General features: G+C 39.2%; 1 protein-coding gene, 1 long non-coding RNA gene and 1 pseudogene across 2 annotated transcripts; 2 read left to right on the top strand and 1 right to left on the bottom strand.

Moving 5' to 3' along the window:
- Positions 1-8: 8 nt before the first annotated feature.
- On the top strand, positions 9-2,097 carry LOC117483846. Its single transcript, XR_004556045.1, has 2 exons — positions 9-68; positions 1,088-2,097. It is a non-coding gene; the product is annotated as an uncharacterized LOC117483846 (long non-coding RNA).
- Positions 2,098-4,725: 2,628 nt separating this feature from the next.
- On the top strand, positions 4,726-18,779 carry LOC117483852 (annotated as a pseudogene).
- LOC117483878 (PWWP domain-containing DNA repair factor 3A-like) lies at positions 13,333-14,826 on the bottom strand. Its single transcript, XM_034132204.1, has 3 exons — positions 14,764-14,826; positions 13,762-13,897; positions 13,333-13,555 (listed from the first exon to the last, which is right to left on the bottom strand). Exons 1-3 carry the CDS (start codon positions 14,808-14,810, stop codon positions 13,463-13,465), a joined length of 276 nt encoding a protein of 91 aa, XP_033988095.1. The 5' UTR covers positions 14,811-14,826; the 3' UTR covers positions 13,333-13,462.
- Positions 18,780-19,224: the final 445 nt, after the last annotated feature.

Here is a 19,224-nt window from a genome sequence, read left to right as displayed (position 1 = left end):
GTTGGATTGTGTTCATCCCTACAGGATCAGAGATGATGAGACGATCAGAGCCACGATCCAGAAGAACTGTGAGTACTGAATATCCTCCATTCATCAAGATATGAAACTCTTTAATGGAGCATGTCCTCAGAGGAAAACAACACTCTTGTTTTTCTCTCTTCATCTTCTGAATATCCTCCATTCATCAAGATATTAAACTCTTTCTCAATATACTTGAGTAAAAGTAGAAGTACTCAGATATTGTACTTGAGTAAAGGTAGAAGTACTCAGATCTTGTACTTAAGTAAAAGTAGAAGTACTCAGATCTTGTACTTAAGTAAAAGTAGAAGTACTCAGATCTTGTACTTGAGTAAAAGTAGAAGTACTCAAATATTGTACTTGAGTAAAAGTAGAAGTACCAGAGTGTAGGAATACTCTGTTACAGTACAAGTCCTGCATTCAAAAATGTTACTCAAGTAAAAGTAGAAAAGTATTAGCATCAAAATATAGTGAAAGTAGCGACAGTAAAAGTAGTCGTTGTGCAGATTGGTCCATTTCAGAATAATATATATGATATGTTTTATAATGATTGATCATGAAAGTGTTCTCAAAGCTGGTAAAGGTGCAGCTAGTTTGAATGACTTTGTATACTGCAGGGTAGCTTGTGAATTTACTCCAGGTGGAACTAAAGTCTGATTTAACACTTGATTATATTTCACATCATTCATCCACATCTGTAAGGTATTAAATACATGTAGTGGAGGAAAAGTACACCATGTACCCCTGAACTGTAGTGGAGTAGAAGTACAAAGTAGAATAACATGGAAATACTCAGGTAAAGTATCTCAACATTGTACTTAAGTACAGTGCTTGAGTAAATGTACTTAGTTCCTCTCCTGATCTGTAAAGCTCTCTCAACATATGCAGGTTAGCATCCGGCAGCTTCTATGTGCTGGGGACCCGTACTGTACATTTCTCTCATCACACTTTGGGCTCCTCAACATGTGTGGGTTCCCAGCAGGACTCTCTGAGCTGCAGACACATTCTTTCTGTGACTTTGTTCCAGATATTTGGAGCATAATAACTGAAGCTGTTTCTCCATGTTCAGGAACTCCCATCCCCCGAGTCCTGCGGCAGGAAGCGCTCCTTCTCTCCAAGAACTCCTGGACCCTGCAAGCTGGTCCAGAACCAGAGTCCCAGTGAGGAGTCCAGCCAGTCGACCTCTCAGAGTTAAACTAAACTACAACATTATTAAAGATCATGTTTAAAGTTAAAAAAGGATGCTTTCAGACTGAATCCAGAAGTTTCTCAAGCTGCAGTCAAAGCAGATCATTTGTGAATATATATATATAAAAATAAAAAAAAACTATAATAAGAATTACTTACTACTTACTTACTACAAATATTTGAAATGTTTCTGACTCTCTATCTGAGTGCTTTTCTCATGAATTAACGACTTAAATCTTGTTTTGTTTTCTTGTTTATTTCATAATCCTATAGGATATTTGATTTTTCTTTCATGTAACTTTAAGACTAAATATTATTTTCTCAGCTCTGTAATAAAAAAACAATAAAGCTTAAATATGCTAAAAACTGTGTTAAAACTCTGATAGTTCTCATAGTCATGTATCGTATAGTTTAATGCTTTAGCAATATAAACAGGATGTATAACAGAAATCCTGACATGGGTGCTCATAAAGACCCATGTTGCAAAGTTCGCACTTCCCCTTTGGAGGAGAACATCTGTTATGTATTTCCTCGCTGGAAGTGAACAGTTAACCACAGCAACGAAGAAGGACACCTCTAAACGCACCAGCTTGCACGCAAAGCATGTGACAAACCACGTGTCAGACCATGTGACAAGCCGCGGGAAAGAAGAGGATAAAAGAAGACTGAAGAACATAGGAGAGCAGTTCCTCTTTGAACCCAGTTCGAACTTGAACTTTCCTGCTTCAGCAAGCTACGGAAGACGATCGTATACTTACTCGTATTTAGGCAAAGATCTCGGATGTAATATGTATCTGTGCAAAACGCATTTAATTTTTTATTGATGTGTGGTGTTATAACTTGTTAAACTTTAATAAAACTACCTGTTCACATTTGTGAGAGGAAACTAAAGTCCATGTAGCCCTTCTGATTATTGTTGAATAGGTGACAAGTCAGACGGCAATGTAACCTGTTCCCACGTAGCTTGAGTCCTGAGTCCAGTTTGATTCCAGTGTCCTGTTCCTTGGCTGAGGATCAATCCCTGACGTAGTCTTGCAGAGACACCAGAGAGAACAATAGGTAAGTCCCCCCTAAGATAACTCTGTTGCTGGATTCTATGTCATATTGGAGGTCGCCACGATCGGTGGATCTTAAATATGGCAGCAGTGCTTTACGGGTATTGAATCCCAAGGTTTCAGAGGTGTGTTCATTAAGGTCTGTGTTTAAAGTCTAAAGGGAAAAACTAACAGGGTAAAAGTTGATATATGTGTAAATTGTAAAACTGATGAATGGAGGTAGTATAGAAAGAAGGGAGTTTGTCGGTACCTCGTGGTGGTGTGTGGGTCACACCTTTTATGCCCGGTCTGAGTAAAAACCGTAACCTTTTAACAGTATGCATTAAAACAGTATATTACTGCAGTTTTCTCTTTAACCAATTTTAGATCCATGTCTCATTTGCAATAGGTGCTACCTGAAACAATAAACTAAAACTGGGATACAATTTAAATAAAATATGTTTATTGATTTCATTTCAATATTAAGTTCAATATGAAAAACATGGTAAAATAGGACAGTTCATAACAGATATAAATATAACAGTTCATAACTGATATAAATACAACAGTTTATGACAGATATAAATACAACAGTTCCTGACAGATATAAATACAACAGTTCATGACAGATATAAATACAACAGTTCATGACAGATATAAATACAACAGTTCATGACAGATATAAATACAACAGTTCATGACAGATATAAATACAACAGTTCATGACAGATTGAAATACAACAGTTCATGACAGATATAAATACAACAGTTCATGACAGATTGAAATACAACAGTTCATGACAGATATAAATACAACAGTTCATGACAGATTGAAATACAACAGTTCATGACAGATATAAATACAACAGTTCATGACAGATTGAAATACAACAGTTCATGACAGATATAAATACAACAGTTCATAACAGATATAAATACAACAGTTCATGACAGATATAAATACAACAGTTCATGACAGATATAAATACAACAGTTCATGACAGATTGAAATACAACAGTTCATGACAGATATAAATACAACAGTTCATGACAGATTGAAATACAACAGTTCATGACAGATATAAATACAACAGTTCATGACAGATTGAAATACAACAGTTCATGACAGATATAAATACAACAGTTCATGACAGATTGAAATACAACAGTTCATGACAGATATAAATACAACAGTTCATGACAGATTGAAATACAACAGACCAATTCAAATACAAAATCACAAGTAGTGAGGTCACAACATCAGATCACAACAGTAAATCTTCTGTAATTATGTGAAAGTAAAAGGGTCCCCTGCAAGAGAAGTGGGCAAAATGGAAAAGGCAGCATATCATTGAAAATGTTTTCTACTTCAAAACTGAAAAATTAAATACTATAGAGATCATACATGTATGAAGTACACATACAAAACATGTGGAATTAAAATACATGTTCAGCTTTACATGTCAAAAGTAAAGTGTCAAACCAAATCCTTACCTAACATGATGAGCCTTGGTGTGCCTGGTAGGGTCAGTTGAGCCTCAATGTCATCCTTGGTTGCAGACACACACACACACACACACACACACACACACACACACACACACACACACACACACACACACACACACACACACACACACACACACACACACACACACACACACACAATAATATGTTCAAATTAAAGTACAATACAATGTAATATTTGAAAGGCATAAATTATTACATGTTCATTGCACAAGATCATAATGTATAACTCCACTTACATCAGCCAAAAGGAAAAGAGCCTCTTCTTTGTCCTTGAAATGTGCCATCATGACCAGCAGAGAGATCTTGGTTGGAGGATTCCTCCTCGATTCGGGTGAGGACATTCTGAATCTCTGTCCTCCATTTGGTCCGCTGACTGTTGAAGCTGTTTAGCCATATAATACTGCAACTCAATCTCGAAAATAAAATACGAACTTTTAGGGGAAAAAAAACAGCAATAACAACTTTTAAACCTAAATAATCCGTTAAAGGTCACAGTGGTTCTCTCCTCTTGCTCCTGATATTTTCACAACGAAATATTGTACAGTAACAACAAAATGATACTGTAACATTACAGCACTATTTACAGTATTGCTGTAATATTACAGTATCGTTTTTTTAATTGCTGTATACATTTCCCGCCTAAGGACAATATTCCCACAATGCAGCAGCACTATGTACATAGTGCTGCAATACTGTAATGTTACTGTACATTGTACAGTAACAATGAAAAACATGGTAAAATAGGACAGTTCATAACAGATATAAATATAACAGTTCATAACTGATATAAATACAACAGTTCATGACAGATATAAATACAACAGTTCATAACAGATATAAATACAACAGTTTATGACAGATATAAATACAACAGTTTATGACAGATTACATTGGACAGTTCATGACAGATTCAAATACAACAGACCAATTAAAATACAAAATCACACCTGTCAAAATGGCTGACAGGTGAATATGTCAGATCTCTGTGTGTTACTCAGAGAACCGTGTGCAGTGTTTTAGAAAGTGCAGAGTTGAATTGCAGATTGTGTGCAGAGCTGAAAATGTGTTTAGAGTTCTGTTTGATTTGATCCAGCCAGTTCTGCCACAGCAAAGCATAAGGGCTCAGAGCTTGGACCTATTGTGTTCACATTATATACGCTTCCTTTAGGCAATAAGGAATCACTCAGTACATTTTCATTGTTATGCGGATGATACTCAATTATACACAATATAGACAAAAGTATTGGACCACCTACACATGAGAGAGATACCGCAGGTCCTTCCTTCCTGCAGCGGTCAGACTATATAACCACCACGACCCCTAGTAGACCCCCCACACCACAACACAGACTATAACACCCCTTGCTGTTAAATACCAACTATGTGCAATATACAATATACATATATATATATATATATATGCCGTTAAAAACTGTGTATTTTGTAAAACGTTTAACTTTTTTTATTATAATTTTTTTTTTTTTAATCTTGAATACTTTGTTGTATGCATGCTTTAGGTAACATGAAGCTGTCTTTGTCTCTTTTCTGCTGTAACAATGTACATGTATCCTCTGTGGGACTAATAAAGGGATTCTGATTCTGATTCTGATTCTGATTCTGATTACACCAACAGGAGCTTTCAGGACATCCCATTCCAAACTCTTAGGCATTCATTTGAAGTTGGTCCCCCTTTGCAGCTATAACAGCTTCCACTCTTCTGGGAAGGCTTTCTATAGATCTTGGAGTGTGTCTGTGGGAAGCCCTTTCATCCAGAAGAGCATTAGTGAGGTCAGACACTGATGTTGGACGAGAGGCTGGCTCTCCGTTCTAGTTCATCCCAAAGGTGTTCAGTGGGGATGAGGTCAAGTTCTTCCACACCAAACTCATCCACCCAGGCCTTGATGGAGCTGCTTTGTAGGGCTCAGTCATGCTGGAACAGAAAGCTTCTTCCTCCACAGACGGTTTTCTGGCTGTTTTCCACCAGATTGAGACTTGAGTTTCTTGGTGTTTTTCACAACAAATACAAATGCAAAACTCAAAAAAGTATTCTTGCTAATCATTGACGAATTACACACTGTGAAGAATAAATAATAAATGTAAAAAATGCTTTAAAGTCAATGTTGGTCCCAATTTTTACACATAAAAAAGACCACCATCAACATCGGTCTGTTCAGCAAGAAGACCTGCTTCAAGATCGACCCGGCCGACAAAACCAGGTTCACGGTCAAGGCTATCAGGAGTGAGTGGGAAACACACATAGACACTCGTTAGAGATCTGCTAGTTAAAGACTCATTACAGTGATCCTTTTTCACATCTCTGGTACAAAATAAGGTACAGAAGAGGATCAGGGCCACATGCGTACGGATAATAACAAATCCGGCCTGCAACTTCATTTAATGCGAGCCTCAAGAGCTCTGAATAAAATACGTTTATTATACAGTTGGTTACATGCGCGCTTTACAGAAGCACGTTGCCCATAAACTACATGTCCCACAATGCATCTCATTTTGTGACATGAGCACTGAAGAGACTTGCAGTTATCTGCCCTAGACTTCTGCTTTCAGACGTAGTTAATTATGAAGTTATTACCCTATCCGATAATAATCCAATGCAGAGGCAATAATGTGATATAATACATTATTGCCTCTGTCTCCTAGAATCTGACTTTTTTCTTAGAATCTGACTTTTTTCTTAGAATTTGACTTTTTTCTTAGAATTTGACTTTTTTCTTAAAACTTGACTTTTTTCTTAAAACTTGACTTTTTTCTCAGAATTTCACTTTTTTCTCAGAATTTGATTTTTTTCTCAGAATTTGACTTTTTATTTTTATTTTACTTTTTTTTAATTTAATCATCCCTTCAGGTGTTTGTCACGTGGGTCTTGTTGGTTTGTTTTTAGTCCACCTGTTGTTTGCCAGTAATGAATACGACACAGAGGCTGAGCTCATGTTCTGATGAACGTTTGCTCCTCTCTAAGTTACAAACTGTAAAGAGAGAAATGTAGAATGTGTGATATTGGGTTTTATAAAGAAACTCTCATTGATTGATTCTTCTTCTTCTTTTTTCGTTGCAGAGTTTGATATTTATCTGTTTCTGGTTTCCTCTCCGGAGCGTTGTTGTTCGTCTTTGCAGACTCACTCAGCAGGTCACTTTGTATGAAGACTATTTAACAACACTAAGATGCATTTAAATTAAAAAGGATAATAACATATTGAATCCCTCGTCTTCCTCCCCTCAATAAAGGAGTCAAGTGTTCTTCTCCTCTGCTGGTATGAGCACCGGCATGATCGCCTCTCTCATCATCGTCGTCCTCCGAAGGTAAGGACTCATTTTACTGCCATGTTGAACAGATATTGGGTTTTCCTCCTGAGGGTGGCTGGCATCTCCTTTAGGGATAAGGTGAGGTGAGTCATGGGGAGGGGCTTTTCATACCAAGGACCACTCAACCAATAAGCAAACACTCACGGACCACCTGACTCCCCAGATATCCAGAACCAAAAGGCCTGCTTACCACTCCAACAGTTTATAACAAACTACAGCCTGATAGTGACAGCTTCACTTCTCTGTATCGCCTCGTTCACACATTCAATCAACAACACAAATACAACTACAGATTCTACAAGCATTTCCTTCATATGAGATTTGAAATGCTCACAGGTTTTACACCTCTTATGAAAAGTAGACAACATTTATTACAGAGTTTATGTCCGAGCCAACAGACTCTCAGAAAGATTGTTTTCTACTGAGAGAAATGCAAAATGCCTGTAGTACGACTCAAACCTCCTCTGTGGATTTTCATAATAAAATACAAACTATGGTCGCAGGCCCAAGTTCAACATGAATTCAACATTAAACACAAGTTCATTATTTACACTGTTCCATTTATTTAGCATTGGGATAAGCGTTAAAAGATCGATGGATGGTTTAACGGGTAAATTCTCTTTGGCCTCCAGAGAGGGCAAAAGTACACACATCCTGTACTCAAGTAGAAGTACAGATACTCATGTTTAAAAATTCTCTGGTGAAAGTAGAAGTACTGACTAAACTTCTTTACTCAAGTAAAAGTAAAGAAGTATGGGCTTTGAAATGTACTTCAGTAAAAAGTACCCATAACTAGCAGCTGTTTTAAAGAGTACCTGACCTCCCTTTATATTAATAGAACAATAATGTCATTGTTAGCTAATGAATGTTTCCATGCTGAACAACGGCAACATGACAACGTTTTCATTGGTCCCTCTTCTTTAGAGAAGACCAGGAAATGATGGATACACGGATCGTGTTCAAATCAATAGGCACGCAATGACTCTAAATAATAATGGTCACGCCACCAAACACACATTCAAACTAAAGGAACCAGCCGGTTTGGGAATGTAAGAAGTAGAAAGTACAGGTATTTGTGTTCAACATGTAAAAAGTAGAAAGTACAGGTATTTGTGTTCAAAATGTAAGAAGTAGAAAGTACAGGTATTTGTGTTCAAAATGTAAGAAGTAGAAAGTACAGGTATTTGTGTTCAACATGTAAGAAGTAGAAAGTACAGGTATTTGTGTTCAACATGTAAGAAGTAGAAAGTACAGGTATTTGTGTTCAACATGTAAGAAGTAGAAAGTACAGGTATTTGTGTTCAAAATGTAAGAAGTAGAAAGTACAGGTATTTGTGTTCAAAATGTAAGAAGTAGAAAGTACAGGTATTTGTGTTCAACATGTAAGAAGTAGAAAGTACATGTATTTGGGTTCAAGAAGTAGAAAGTACAGGTATTTGTGTTCAAAATGTAAGAAGTAGAAAGTACAGGTATTTGGGTTCAAAATGTAAGAAGTCAAAGTAAAAAGTGGTCAGAAAAATAAGTAGTGGAGTAAAGTACTGATACCAGAAACATGTACTTAACTACAGTAAGGAAGTATTTGTACTCCACTACTTCCCACCTCTGATGGCCTCACCTACTTTCTTCTTCTCTTCTCTGCAGAAAAGCCGTTTTATGTCCTCATTGTCGGCGGCTGGTCGTTTTCTCTGTACGCCATCCAGCTGGTGGGAAGGAACCTTCAGACCATTCTGCGGGAACACTGGAACGTGGCGTTAGGTGAAGAAGACCTTTGAAGATTTCTTTTTTAGAAATAAGGCCTGCTTCTCCACAAGTGCGAGGAAACGGCTTGTAGCTGCCACATTTTTGCCGCTCTTGGACTACGGGGATGTTGTGTACATGAACGCCTCAGCTCACTCCCTTCATCTGCTGGACGCTGTCTACCATGGGGCTCTGAGGTTCATAACCACCTGTAAACCCCTCACACACCATTGCACGCTGTACTCTTTAGTCAACTGGACATCATTATCAATGCGCAGATCACTGCACTGGTACAAATTAATCTATACCTATGCTTGGACTGCTGCCCCTCTACATATCCACTTACATATCACACAAACAGTACAGCTATAGCCTACGATCTCAACATTACATCACTCTGTCCGTCCCCTCAGTTTGCACGGTGCTTGGGAAAAAAGCCATATCATACTCTGCCCCCTCGACCTGGAACACACTTCAGCAGGAACTTAAGCTGACCAGTTTGATACCCATCACGGATTTTAAACTAATTTTAAAAATGCTGGAGAAATCATCTGTGGGTGTTTGCACCTGCTTTATCTGAATACTTTATATGGATTTCAATTACTATTTTTTTTACGATGTTGTATTTTATTGTTGCCTCTGTGTTTAGTGTCCTGTCTGTCTGTAACTTTGTGTGGTAGTGTTACCACTGACAGGTCTCTCTTGCAAATGAGACCTTGTGTCTCAGGTGCCGTTTACACGAGGAGAAAACTGCTTGTATCTGCATAGTTTCGCGTGCGTATAGCCCTATTATTTACACGAGGCCGATAGAAACTGACCCCACAAACGATAACGGGTCCCAAGGTGGATAGATTTGCAAACGAAACTCTCTGGGGGGTCAACCGAGTCCGTGTAATCACCTCTATACGAATATTTCCTGAAAAAATAGCGATAGCCCCGCCTCTCCCCCCCTCTCCTGCTCACTGCTGTAGCAACTATCAAAAATAGCTGTGTTAATTAAACGCACAAGGGGTTCTTGAATGAAATAATATTATAAAAGGCAAACCAGAATTGTTAACGCCCAATATACTCCTTAAACAAAATAAACAGAGTCAGATTTCATGCATTGATCCATTATATTGACAAAGGTGCGATCTCACCCGGTGTTTGTAGAGAATATCTCTCTTTCTGAGCCGTCCTCTCCACAGGTCGGTCGATGCAATATCCACAGATTCGGTTTCTTTCAGTTAACTTCCCCGTTGCATTTATCCATATGCTGAGGAAATGACTATATCCCGCTGAATACCAGCAATCGCCACACACACTTTCTCCTGTCAGTAGCTACTGCTAGTGCTACTGCTACTGACCATGCTACAGATATTAGTGCAAAATCTACAGCTCCTCTACCACAACCATCAGCAACAAGTGGACATGGAGAATTACATGAACTACATGTTGCTAAATACACCGCGGGGCTTAAACAGAAGGGTAGCCATGGCAACTTTGCTGCAGGCTGCTCCGGGCTGCTCTTCTTCGCGGCTTTTGGTGTATTTTGGCGGAAGTTACAGCGCCACTTACGGTCCCGGCATATGTACTACAGCGTTTCCAGCGGCCTCGTTTGAACAGACACGTTAAATGAAACAAATGCATGTGAACGGAAGACTTTTTTGAATACGCATACTGTGCATAAACGCAAACGTTCCCGTGTGAGCGGGGCCTCAATGAGATTTTACACCTGTATAAATAAAGGCTAAATAAAATAATAATAAAAAGAGCCTTCATAACACAAACATTTTATAGATAATAAAACACTTTTGTTTATTTGCCTCACATCGCAACAGAAAGACGCTCAGGTGTGTTGGCACGCAGCCTTCATCAGAGCGTATTCATTTACAGATTGGATTTGGTAAATAAAGGGCAGAGTTAACACAGCTGGGGAATGGATCCAGTTATCTAGAAACTCATCTCATCTCAAATGGCTGCAGATACAGGGACTCATCACAACTATTTAGTGAAATCATGTTCACCAGAAACAGGTTTTATTATCTGTCATCATGTACCTTATTCATATTGGTTAAAGAACTTGATAACACAATGTTTACAGCCATCATGTATTCACTACTAACACCATGTTGGAAGAGAACTCACCTCTCCATAGCTTCTCCTTGGTTAACTGGACTTATAACATTCACACTGTACTTTTTATATTTACATCTCATTGAATATTCCATTCCTTGCACACTTTATGTAAATAAATTGGCCCTTCAATAGAGTTTCTTTATTTTTATTTCTGAGACATTTTATAGATTTTTTTAATCATCTGTACATTTTTCTTTTAACTCTCTAGTGCTGGTTTATTTCTATTTCTATTTTGAGATGTTTATATTTTAGAATGGTTTATTTCTAGACACTAGATGGCAGTAAAGGATTATTTGAATATGCCTCATTCACTCATAGTCCCAGATTATCCCACGTTATTTAGTGGTCAGTAAATTACTACAGGTCCTTCAAATTTAAAAGCTTCTGATCATGTGTGCCCTAAAGTTGTTATTAAAAAGAATAATAAAACCCTGTAAATTATATATGTTCCTGTGTTTCCTCAGACTACGTGACGGTGGTGGGCTTCGTCACCTTCGCGGTGTGTTACTGGTACGGCCCCCTGGTGGACGAGAAGAGCATGAACATCCTGTCGTGGACGCTGCAGCTGTTCGGCCCAATATGGTCTAGCAGCGGCCGCGGCCAGTACACGACACTACACGACACGCCCACTACACGACACGCCCACCTGACACGACACTACGGTGGCTGAGAGACATTACCGTACATGGCAGATTAAAAGCGAATTGACGACATTTATTATTATTGAGATCGTACATGGCAGATTAAAAACGAATTGCAAATGTTATTGTAGCATTTTAAGCAACTATTAGGCAAATAAATTAATAACCTAGTCTATCCGTTTGAGACACAGCAGTATAAACTTTCAACCCAAATCATTTTGTCAACAAACGGTGGTTTAGTAAACTTTTTTTTAATATATAAAATAGGTATTAATGAGATAATCTATTGATTATGTTTGTCTAACTGCTACACATGTATTATTACTTTATAAATTAAAAGTACTAGGGGTCTATTACAAAACCTTTGAAGGAATCGCATCAATTAAAATAAATGTATGGCAAGTATGATCAAATTAACATAATGTCAAGATATAGCCAATAGACAATCAACATGCTTTGAATATAAAGGAAGAAGAACAATAAACAGATGAACATTTAGGTTTTATGTGTAAATTGTGAACAAACCATCTTAATACATCTGGCAGTCTAAGACAGCAAACTAAGCTTCTTTAACTGCTGCTAGAACACAGTTTTACCATGGGGTATTTCTAACAAGACCAAAAAGATATACAAGGCTTCCAAAACAGAAGAAACCAACTCAATACAGTATTTTAATTTCCTTCAAAACGACAAAAGCACTAATAAAAACCAAATAACAATAACATAAAGGAAAAGTAATTGAAGTGGTTGCCTGTTGTAAATACCTTGGTATCTGGCTTGATGATTGTCTCTTCTCTTGCGTTCGGTCATACCCCCCTTCCCATACTATTATCGGTCAAAATTGGCCGGTGTGTTTTGCACAGTGATATTTCTGGAACCCCTTATCCCATTTTGATGGTTGACATCTCATTTGAACAGTCAAAGCCAGAATGACAGCAGGGGTGAATTTCATTTTATAATTTTGCAATAAGTCAAAGATATGTTTACTGTATATTATAAAAATGCTTGTCATGTAGGCATACTGGAGATGGGAAGGCTTTAGTCAGTGTTGTAGCTGAGATTCTTACCGTTCCAATGATGTATTAATAATAACTTGGATTTATATAGCGCCTTTCATGAGCCCCAAGGTCGCTTTAAAAAGAACAGGAGTAGAAACAAACATAACAAAAGGCAGTCAGACGAACAGTTAGACAGACAAAACAAATAGATTTGGGGCCAAAGACCTTGGCAGACTTGAGGGCCCTTTTGAAGGAGTCAAGCGTGGGGATGTTGCAGATCTCCGCAGGGAGAGATGGCCAGAGTCTGAAGACCGCAGGTTCCGGGGTAGGGCATGTGGGAATTGTATTGATTTGATACAAGCAAGCCAGTGTTTCATTGTGTACTTTCAACTACAGTATATGGTCCGGCAAGTTCAGCATTCACTGCATTCACTGTGATGAATATACAATAAGACACTGATACCGTTTTCCTCAATGAACATTTATTGAACAGAACATCATGTGGAAAATCAGAGGGGCACTATTCAAGCTGGTCTGCTTAAAAAAAAAAAAATAACCTTTTAAATTGATCCCAACAGTAAAATCAACATGATTTTAAATAAAAATGTAAGCAGCCAGGATTGACCTGCAGGAGGTTAAAGCCTATTTAAAAACTCCTCGGAATCCAAAGCTCTTCGAAATCTTTCACTGGAGTCCTTCAGCCTTTGGTGCGCTTCCTCACTCATGTTCTTCGTGAGGTAATGAGAACAAAGTTCCATCTCACTGATAAGACAAGATGGTATAAAGAAGTCATATATGTAATATTATAAATTCACATGCATCAGGGGTTGTACACTTTAAATGGAAATTGTATTAGCATTCTCCTCATGTTTCCAGCTTACCTCCAGTCATACTCGGGTCCACATTTATAAGTTTCCTTGGCTCTTTCAAGGGAAACCGAGAGTACAGCTGCAAGGGCGTAGACTGTCGCCTGTGTCATGAAGGGATTAAAGCCACACGTTTAACAGTTAGAGTAAAATGTAGACATCCAATAAAGGTTGTGCCATTCTGCAGGTGACAATTATGCCAGACCAATTGGCATCAACATTCTACTGGACATTGACCATGAGTTTAAGTGCAACATATGTAATTTTATATAATGTGTAGTTGACAAATAAAAAGTCAGTGAAATCTAACCTCTGGCAGAAGCACATCCATGACGAATGCCACCTCATCTGTGAACCTTCTCTCCGTCTGTGTCCGGACGGAAGGTGTCCGAGTCCAATTTGTTGAGCTCTGGGCGTGCTCCATCACGGAGTGTTGTGTTGTTTGTCTATAGGTGAATAAAATAGAATACAATTTCAGTGACTTTAATATTGGAAATAGTTAACTCCTTAAACAAGCAGCAATGGACTGGCCTGTATAATCCTATGGGACAAAGCTGGTCATACTTCCTCACTTTCAGAAGGTAACCCTTTAACTGCCAGCGCCACCATTTGGTAGAACACATTTTGTGTCTTGATATCTTGTTGAAAAAAAAAAAAGTTTAACTCGATCTGATTCAGCCAGCTCTACCCTTCTGGTTGACATGTTATGCACAAAACAACCTCTAGATGTCACTGTGGTTCGAACAGAAAGCCCTTCAACTAGTTTAAATCTTTATATATACAGTCTATGGATTAAATGTCAGGCCTACAGCATGGCCACAAACCCCATCTAAAAACAGAGGCCTGATTGCATCCACCTGGGTTACTTGGCTCTACCCAATAACTATATATCATTTAACTTTAAACCACACTTAAAATAATAATATAATTATACATATGTGCATGTCAGTATAGCAGCTAATACATGTTTTTTTTTTTTAAAACATTCAAATGTGAAAGACACCTTCAATGAATATTTAAAACTTACACAAAATCAGATTCTTGTAAAAATGCAAGTACATGCATTGTTCCATCTGTCAAGCTAAAATATATACATATATCTTAGCTCTTAGTTTGACATGCTAACTGAACGAGCATGTTCAGTTAGCATATATGCTAACTGAACGTCGAGCATGTCAAGCTAAGAGCTAAGATATATATATATATATATGTATTCCATTCCTTTACATTTAATATTTAAAATACAAATTAGCAAAATAAACACAATTACACTGCGCTAAACAGCCACATCGACAAACAATACGTTAATTACCTGTACTCGGTGCGCCATATTGTTTGTCTGTTCTCTGTAAACCTCATGTCTCCTTAAATATCCTTGCGTCAGCGTCGTCAATTCGCTTTTAATCTGCCATGTACGGTAATATCTCTCAGCCACCGTAGTGTCGTGTCAGGTGGGCGTGTCGTGTAGGGGGCGTGTCGTGTAGTGTCGTGTACTGGCCGCGGCCGCAGCTAGACCCTTCTCTGCTGCTGGTCTACCTGGGGATCCAGATCCAGCAGGTGGCCTTCGCCGTCATCGTGGCCGCGCTGATCTCCAAACACCTGGAGCACCCGCTCAGACTCTCTGTGACCGCCTGCAGGTGAGGGGGGGGGGGGACATTTGATCTGAAAGAGCTTCAATGGTGTTCCTCACACGTGCTGATGAAGAGTTTTTATAACAGAGCACTCTTTGTTATTGTATCTACAGGATAAAAAAATATTTAAATGACCAACAATTCAAGTGTAGTCTCTTGAAAATCATACATCACTTTTCCTCCGTCATAAATCATCCATTTCTTCCACTTACTAACTCAAATCTCTTCTCGCTGTGAGGTGGTTTGTCATTTATCCAATTACACGGAGGATTGTTTATTTCTAATCTTCTTTATTTCAAATGTATTTGTTATTTGAAGTCGTGCATGATGTCTGCTTATTTCTGCCGTTTGAGCACTACATCCACGATTCACTTTGCTTTGTTCACTTGTTTTATTATTATTATTATTAATGATGGACATTTCCCCCTTTAATTCTGTCATGTAGGTGAGTTGTTCTGCTTTGTGAAGCCCCTGAGCAAGTGTTGTTTGTGATATTGGGTTATATAAATTGGATAATTAACTACCAAATACATACATTAATATCATTACTATAAACATTATTAAAGCTTTAAAAATTATATTTAATTCCTGATAAGATGCCATTTGAATACCCTGTGACTGACGAATGTCCTCTCTGTCCCTGCAGGCGGCTCAGAGCTGCAGTTCGCTCTCTTTTTGTCGTGATCCATTTCTATAAAAACCTGTCTGAAAATGAGTTGATCAGATTTTGGCCACTTTATGATGTCATAAACGATGTTTTGTCTTGTGTAACCATTAGCCAATCAGCAACCAAGGTACCCCCCCCCCCCCCACCTTATCACCTGAATCTCCTCCTAGAGCACCGTTGAGTTCTTTGTAACCAAATGTCTCTCATACCCCTTTCACACCAACGGTGTTTCAGGGCCGGTTCGGTGCTGGTGCTTGAAAAGCACTGGGTTTTCCTGTTCACACCGCAGCGGAGCAGCGTCATAGCTCCGGAATCCGGTTCGTTTCGAGCACCAAAAAGTTGTCCGTCTAGAAGCAAGAACCGCATACGTCACGCTTACGTCGGAGGGGGGCGAGATTAACCTGAGCTAACACTTAAGGCGAGTACGGCAAAATACAGTTGTAACAAGCAGTAGTGCTGAGCAAAGTGACTAGAACGCAACCACACACTTGTTAAAAAAAACACACTTTATAAAGTCAGGCAACACTAACCAGGCTTCGTGTGATTCTGTTTACTTTGACCATCCGTTCGCTGTTATTGATCATTGTGGAGAGCAGGGCAGACGTTTTGTTTGTTATTATAGCAGCTATCGGATGGAATCAATACATGGGCTGCACAGGTTGTCATGTCCGACTATCACAAGTAGAATCATAATGAAAAATACGTCGGTAAAAAGTGCCTGTAGAAAACTGCTTAGCAAGTAGTCAGTTTAGCTTCGGTTGCTATGCTAACATCACCCATGTTATACCAGAGAAACTTTCATAACAGCGTTGTGATGCCAAACAGCGTCAATTCAGACTGACACCAAACAGCGTCAATTCAGACTGACACACATTCACTTAAGGGGAACTGGGGATATGTATCAGCTGCTTGTGTGACAGTCAGACAGTGAATACTTTAGAGCCGTGTGAGCTAACCCGGAGCTAACGGGAGAATACACTCCCGTTGAAGAGCAGCCGGCCAGCACTGCAGCGGTCGGTAAATGCCGCTGAAACACATTAATAAACAATGAACCACGGCACTCTGGAGAAAAGTATAAGGTTGGAGAAGTCGTTATTTAATTTAATCTGGCTTCGTATGATTAAAAGCAACGCAGTCCCCGGCCCGTTGTTGTGAGGTGAGCTCCGGCGTTGGGGAGAAACTCAGCGACGTAAACTGTGACGTCATGACGCAGCAGCGGCAGCACCAGTCGGGCTCTGAGCGGTGTGAAAAGAGCCGGCGCTAAACCGAAGAACCGGTTCTGAACCAGAAAAGCTCTAGCACGGAGCTTGAACCGGAGTTGCGTTGGTGTGAAAGGGGCATCAGAGGGGCGTGGGGAGGGGCTCCTTATTTTCATCTAAAGTAACAGACAGAGAATCAGCACTTTGGAAACAGGGCTGAACCAGAGGGGATTATGGGTAATGCTGCAATGATCTGTTTGGTGTTTCAGCCAATCAGAGACAGGTTCTGTATATATCTGAGACCTGTGATATATTGATGAAAAACAGTATAATAGGGGACCTTTAAGTGAGGTTTTCAATGCAGGATGTTTACTGGGTGATTTTCACACTGTGGTATTAATATGTTTATTTCAATAACTTTGTTGAGCTTGTGTTTAGCTCTATTTCTATCTCACTGAACAAAGTCCCTGTATGTGAACTGGTTCAGCTGGTAAGGCTGGTTATGAAACAAAGAAGAGGAGCTGCAGACAGGTGAGGGCGTAAAAGTCCAAATATTTAGTCAGACTGCCAGAAGCCATTTTACAGCTCGACGGAGCAGGAGGACAACAGGGTGAGTGTTAACACCAGGATCTGCTTTCTAACACATTATTTACTCTGTTTTACTGGATGTCAGAACATCAGCGTCCTAGAGTCCAATGAGACTTCTACAAGTGGTGTAAACTTTTTGTATTTCCTGTTTTCTGATTCATCAAAGCAACATAACATGCGACAACGCAGCGCAGTCAAAATGGGGAGCGGCCTGTCTGAAGTCTGACTGATTTGATGTATTTTAACCAAGTGTTAAACTTTCCTGTCGGCTCCCAGACCGTAGTGGAGGAAACAGGGGTGACTCTCTGCAGTCTCCCAGGGCCGAAGCCAGTGGCGTCGCCTGAGCCCCGAATGTTTTTTCTGTAGCCCCGGATCATTCTCCCTCAATAATTCATGCGCGGCACAACTCTGAATTGCGTAACGTCACTTGGGTCACTACGCGCCTGCGTACCTCAAAACTTCAAAACATCACACATATTTCGTCAACACGTGTTTCTTGTCAACACTCAATGGAGTAAACTACTAGACATGTAAAAAAAAACAGACATTAAGCAGCTACGTTGCCGTTTCGCTCCCTGCAAAAAAATCTTCGGACTTTCTATGACTGATTGAACCGGGTGCTGGCCGAGCCGCGCAGGACATAAGCGACGGACCTGTGAAGCTTTACAGGAGGCAGAGGCTTAGATCACTGTACGACAGAGTTGTTCACCGTGTGCACAGACAGGGTGAGATATGGAAAGCCGAATGTGCCATATAACGCATACATAGTCTCGCGCGAAAAAACGCGCGAATATACGGACCTCCCCGTTTTTTCGCGCGGTTTTTAATATGATAATGAGCCCCTCCTTCTGATTTCATTAGCCAATGAGTTCAAAGTGTCTTCAACCAATCAGTGAGGGGTAAAGCCAGACCAAAGCAATCTGTAGATGAAAAGTTCCTGACATTGTGAGGCTGTGCTGTAAATTGTACATTATTCCAGATGCAGGGGACTAAGTATTCATTTGTATATAATAAATATATCACCTTACACCTTATCACCTTGTCAAAATGTTCAGTACAGTCTCTGGTCTTGCTAGAAATGCAAAGTCACTCACCTTAGAGCACTGTTTTATGAGATACTTAGCTTAGAAATCCGATTTTTGGAAAACTTCAAAACTGTTGTGAAACACAGATTTACTCATGTCCTCCTTTTATTTTGGTGTTTCAGATTTGGTTCACCAAAGTCTTTGGTTCACAAAAGTAGTGAAATATATGAATTACACTATAGGCCTACATAAATGTGTTATTCATGTCTAAAATGAAAATGTGTAAATTAGAATTTGGAGTAAGTAAAATTGTTCTATCACTCTACTTTCACCACAGAAAAGTTACATCAGGACTGATTCATGACTTCATATTCCATACTGAGGTTCATGTGATGTGTACAAATACAAATTGAGCATTACAAACTTTTTTTTCAACCAACTATTTATGTTAACATAAGAAACTGTAAAATTTCAATATTTACAATATCAGAACTTTCTCAACCAACTATTCATTATACATGTAAAGACAGGGGAGCAGTGTCATGGTCTTTGTCCGTCTTCCAAGACAGTGGGGCTGGCTGCTGTGTAGGTGGGGGTGATGGTGCATGGGCTGCTGGTGGCTGTGTCGGAGGGAGGTAGGTGGGATTGTCCCGGGTTGATCGT

Source organism: Trematomus bernacchii, unplaced genomic scaffold (assembly GCF_902827165.1).
Source record: "Trematomus bernacchii unplaced genomic scaffold, fTreBer1.1, whole genome shotgun sequence".
Lineage (NCBI taxonomy): Eukaryota > Metazoa > Chordata > Actinopteri > Perciformes > Nototheniidae > Trematomus > Trematomus bernacchii.
This window is presented reverse-complemented; position numbering and strand designations above follow the sequence as displayed.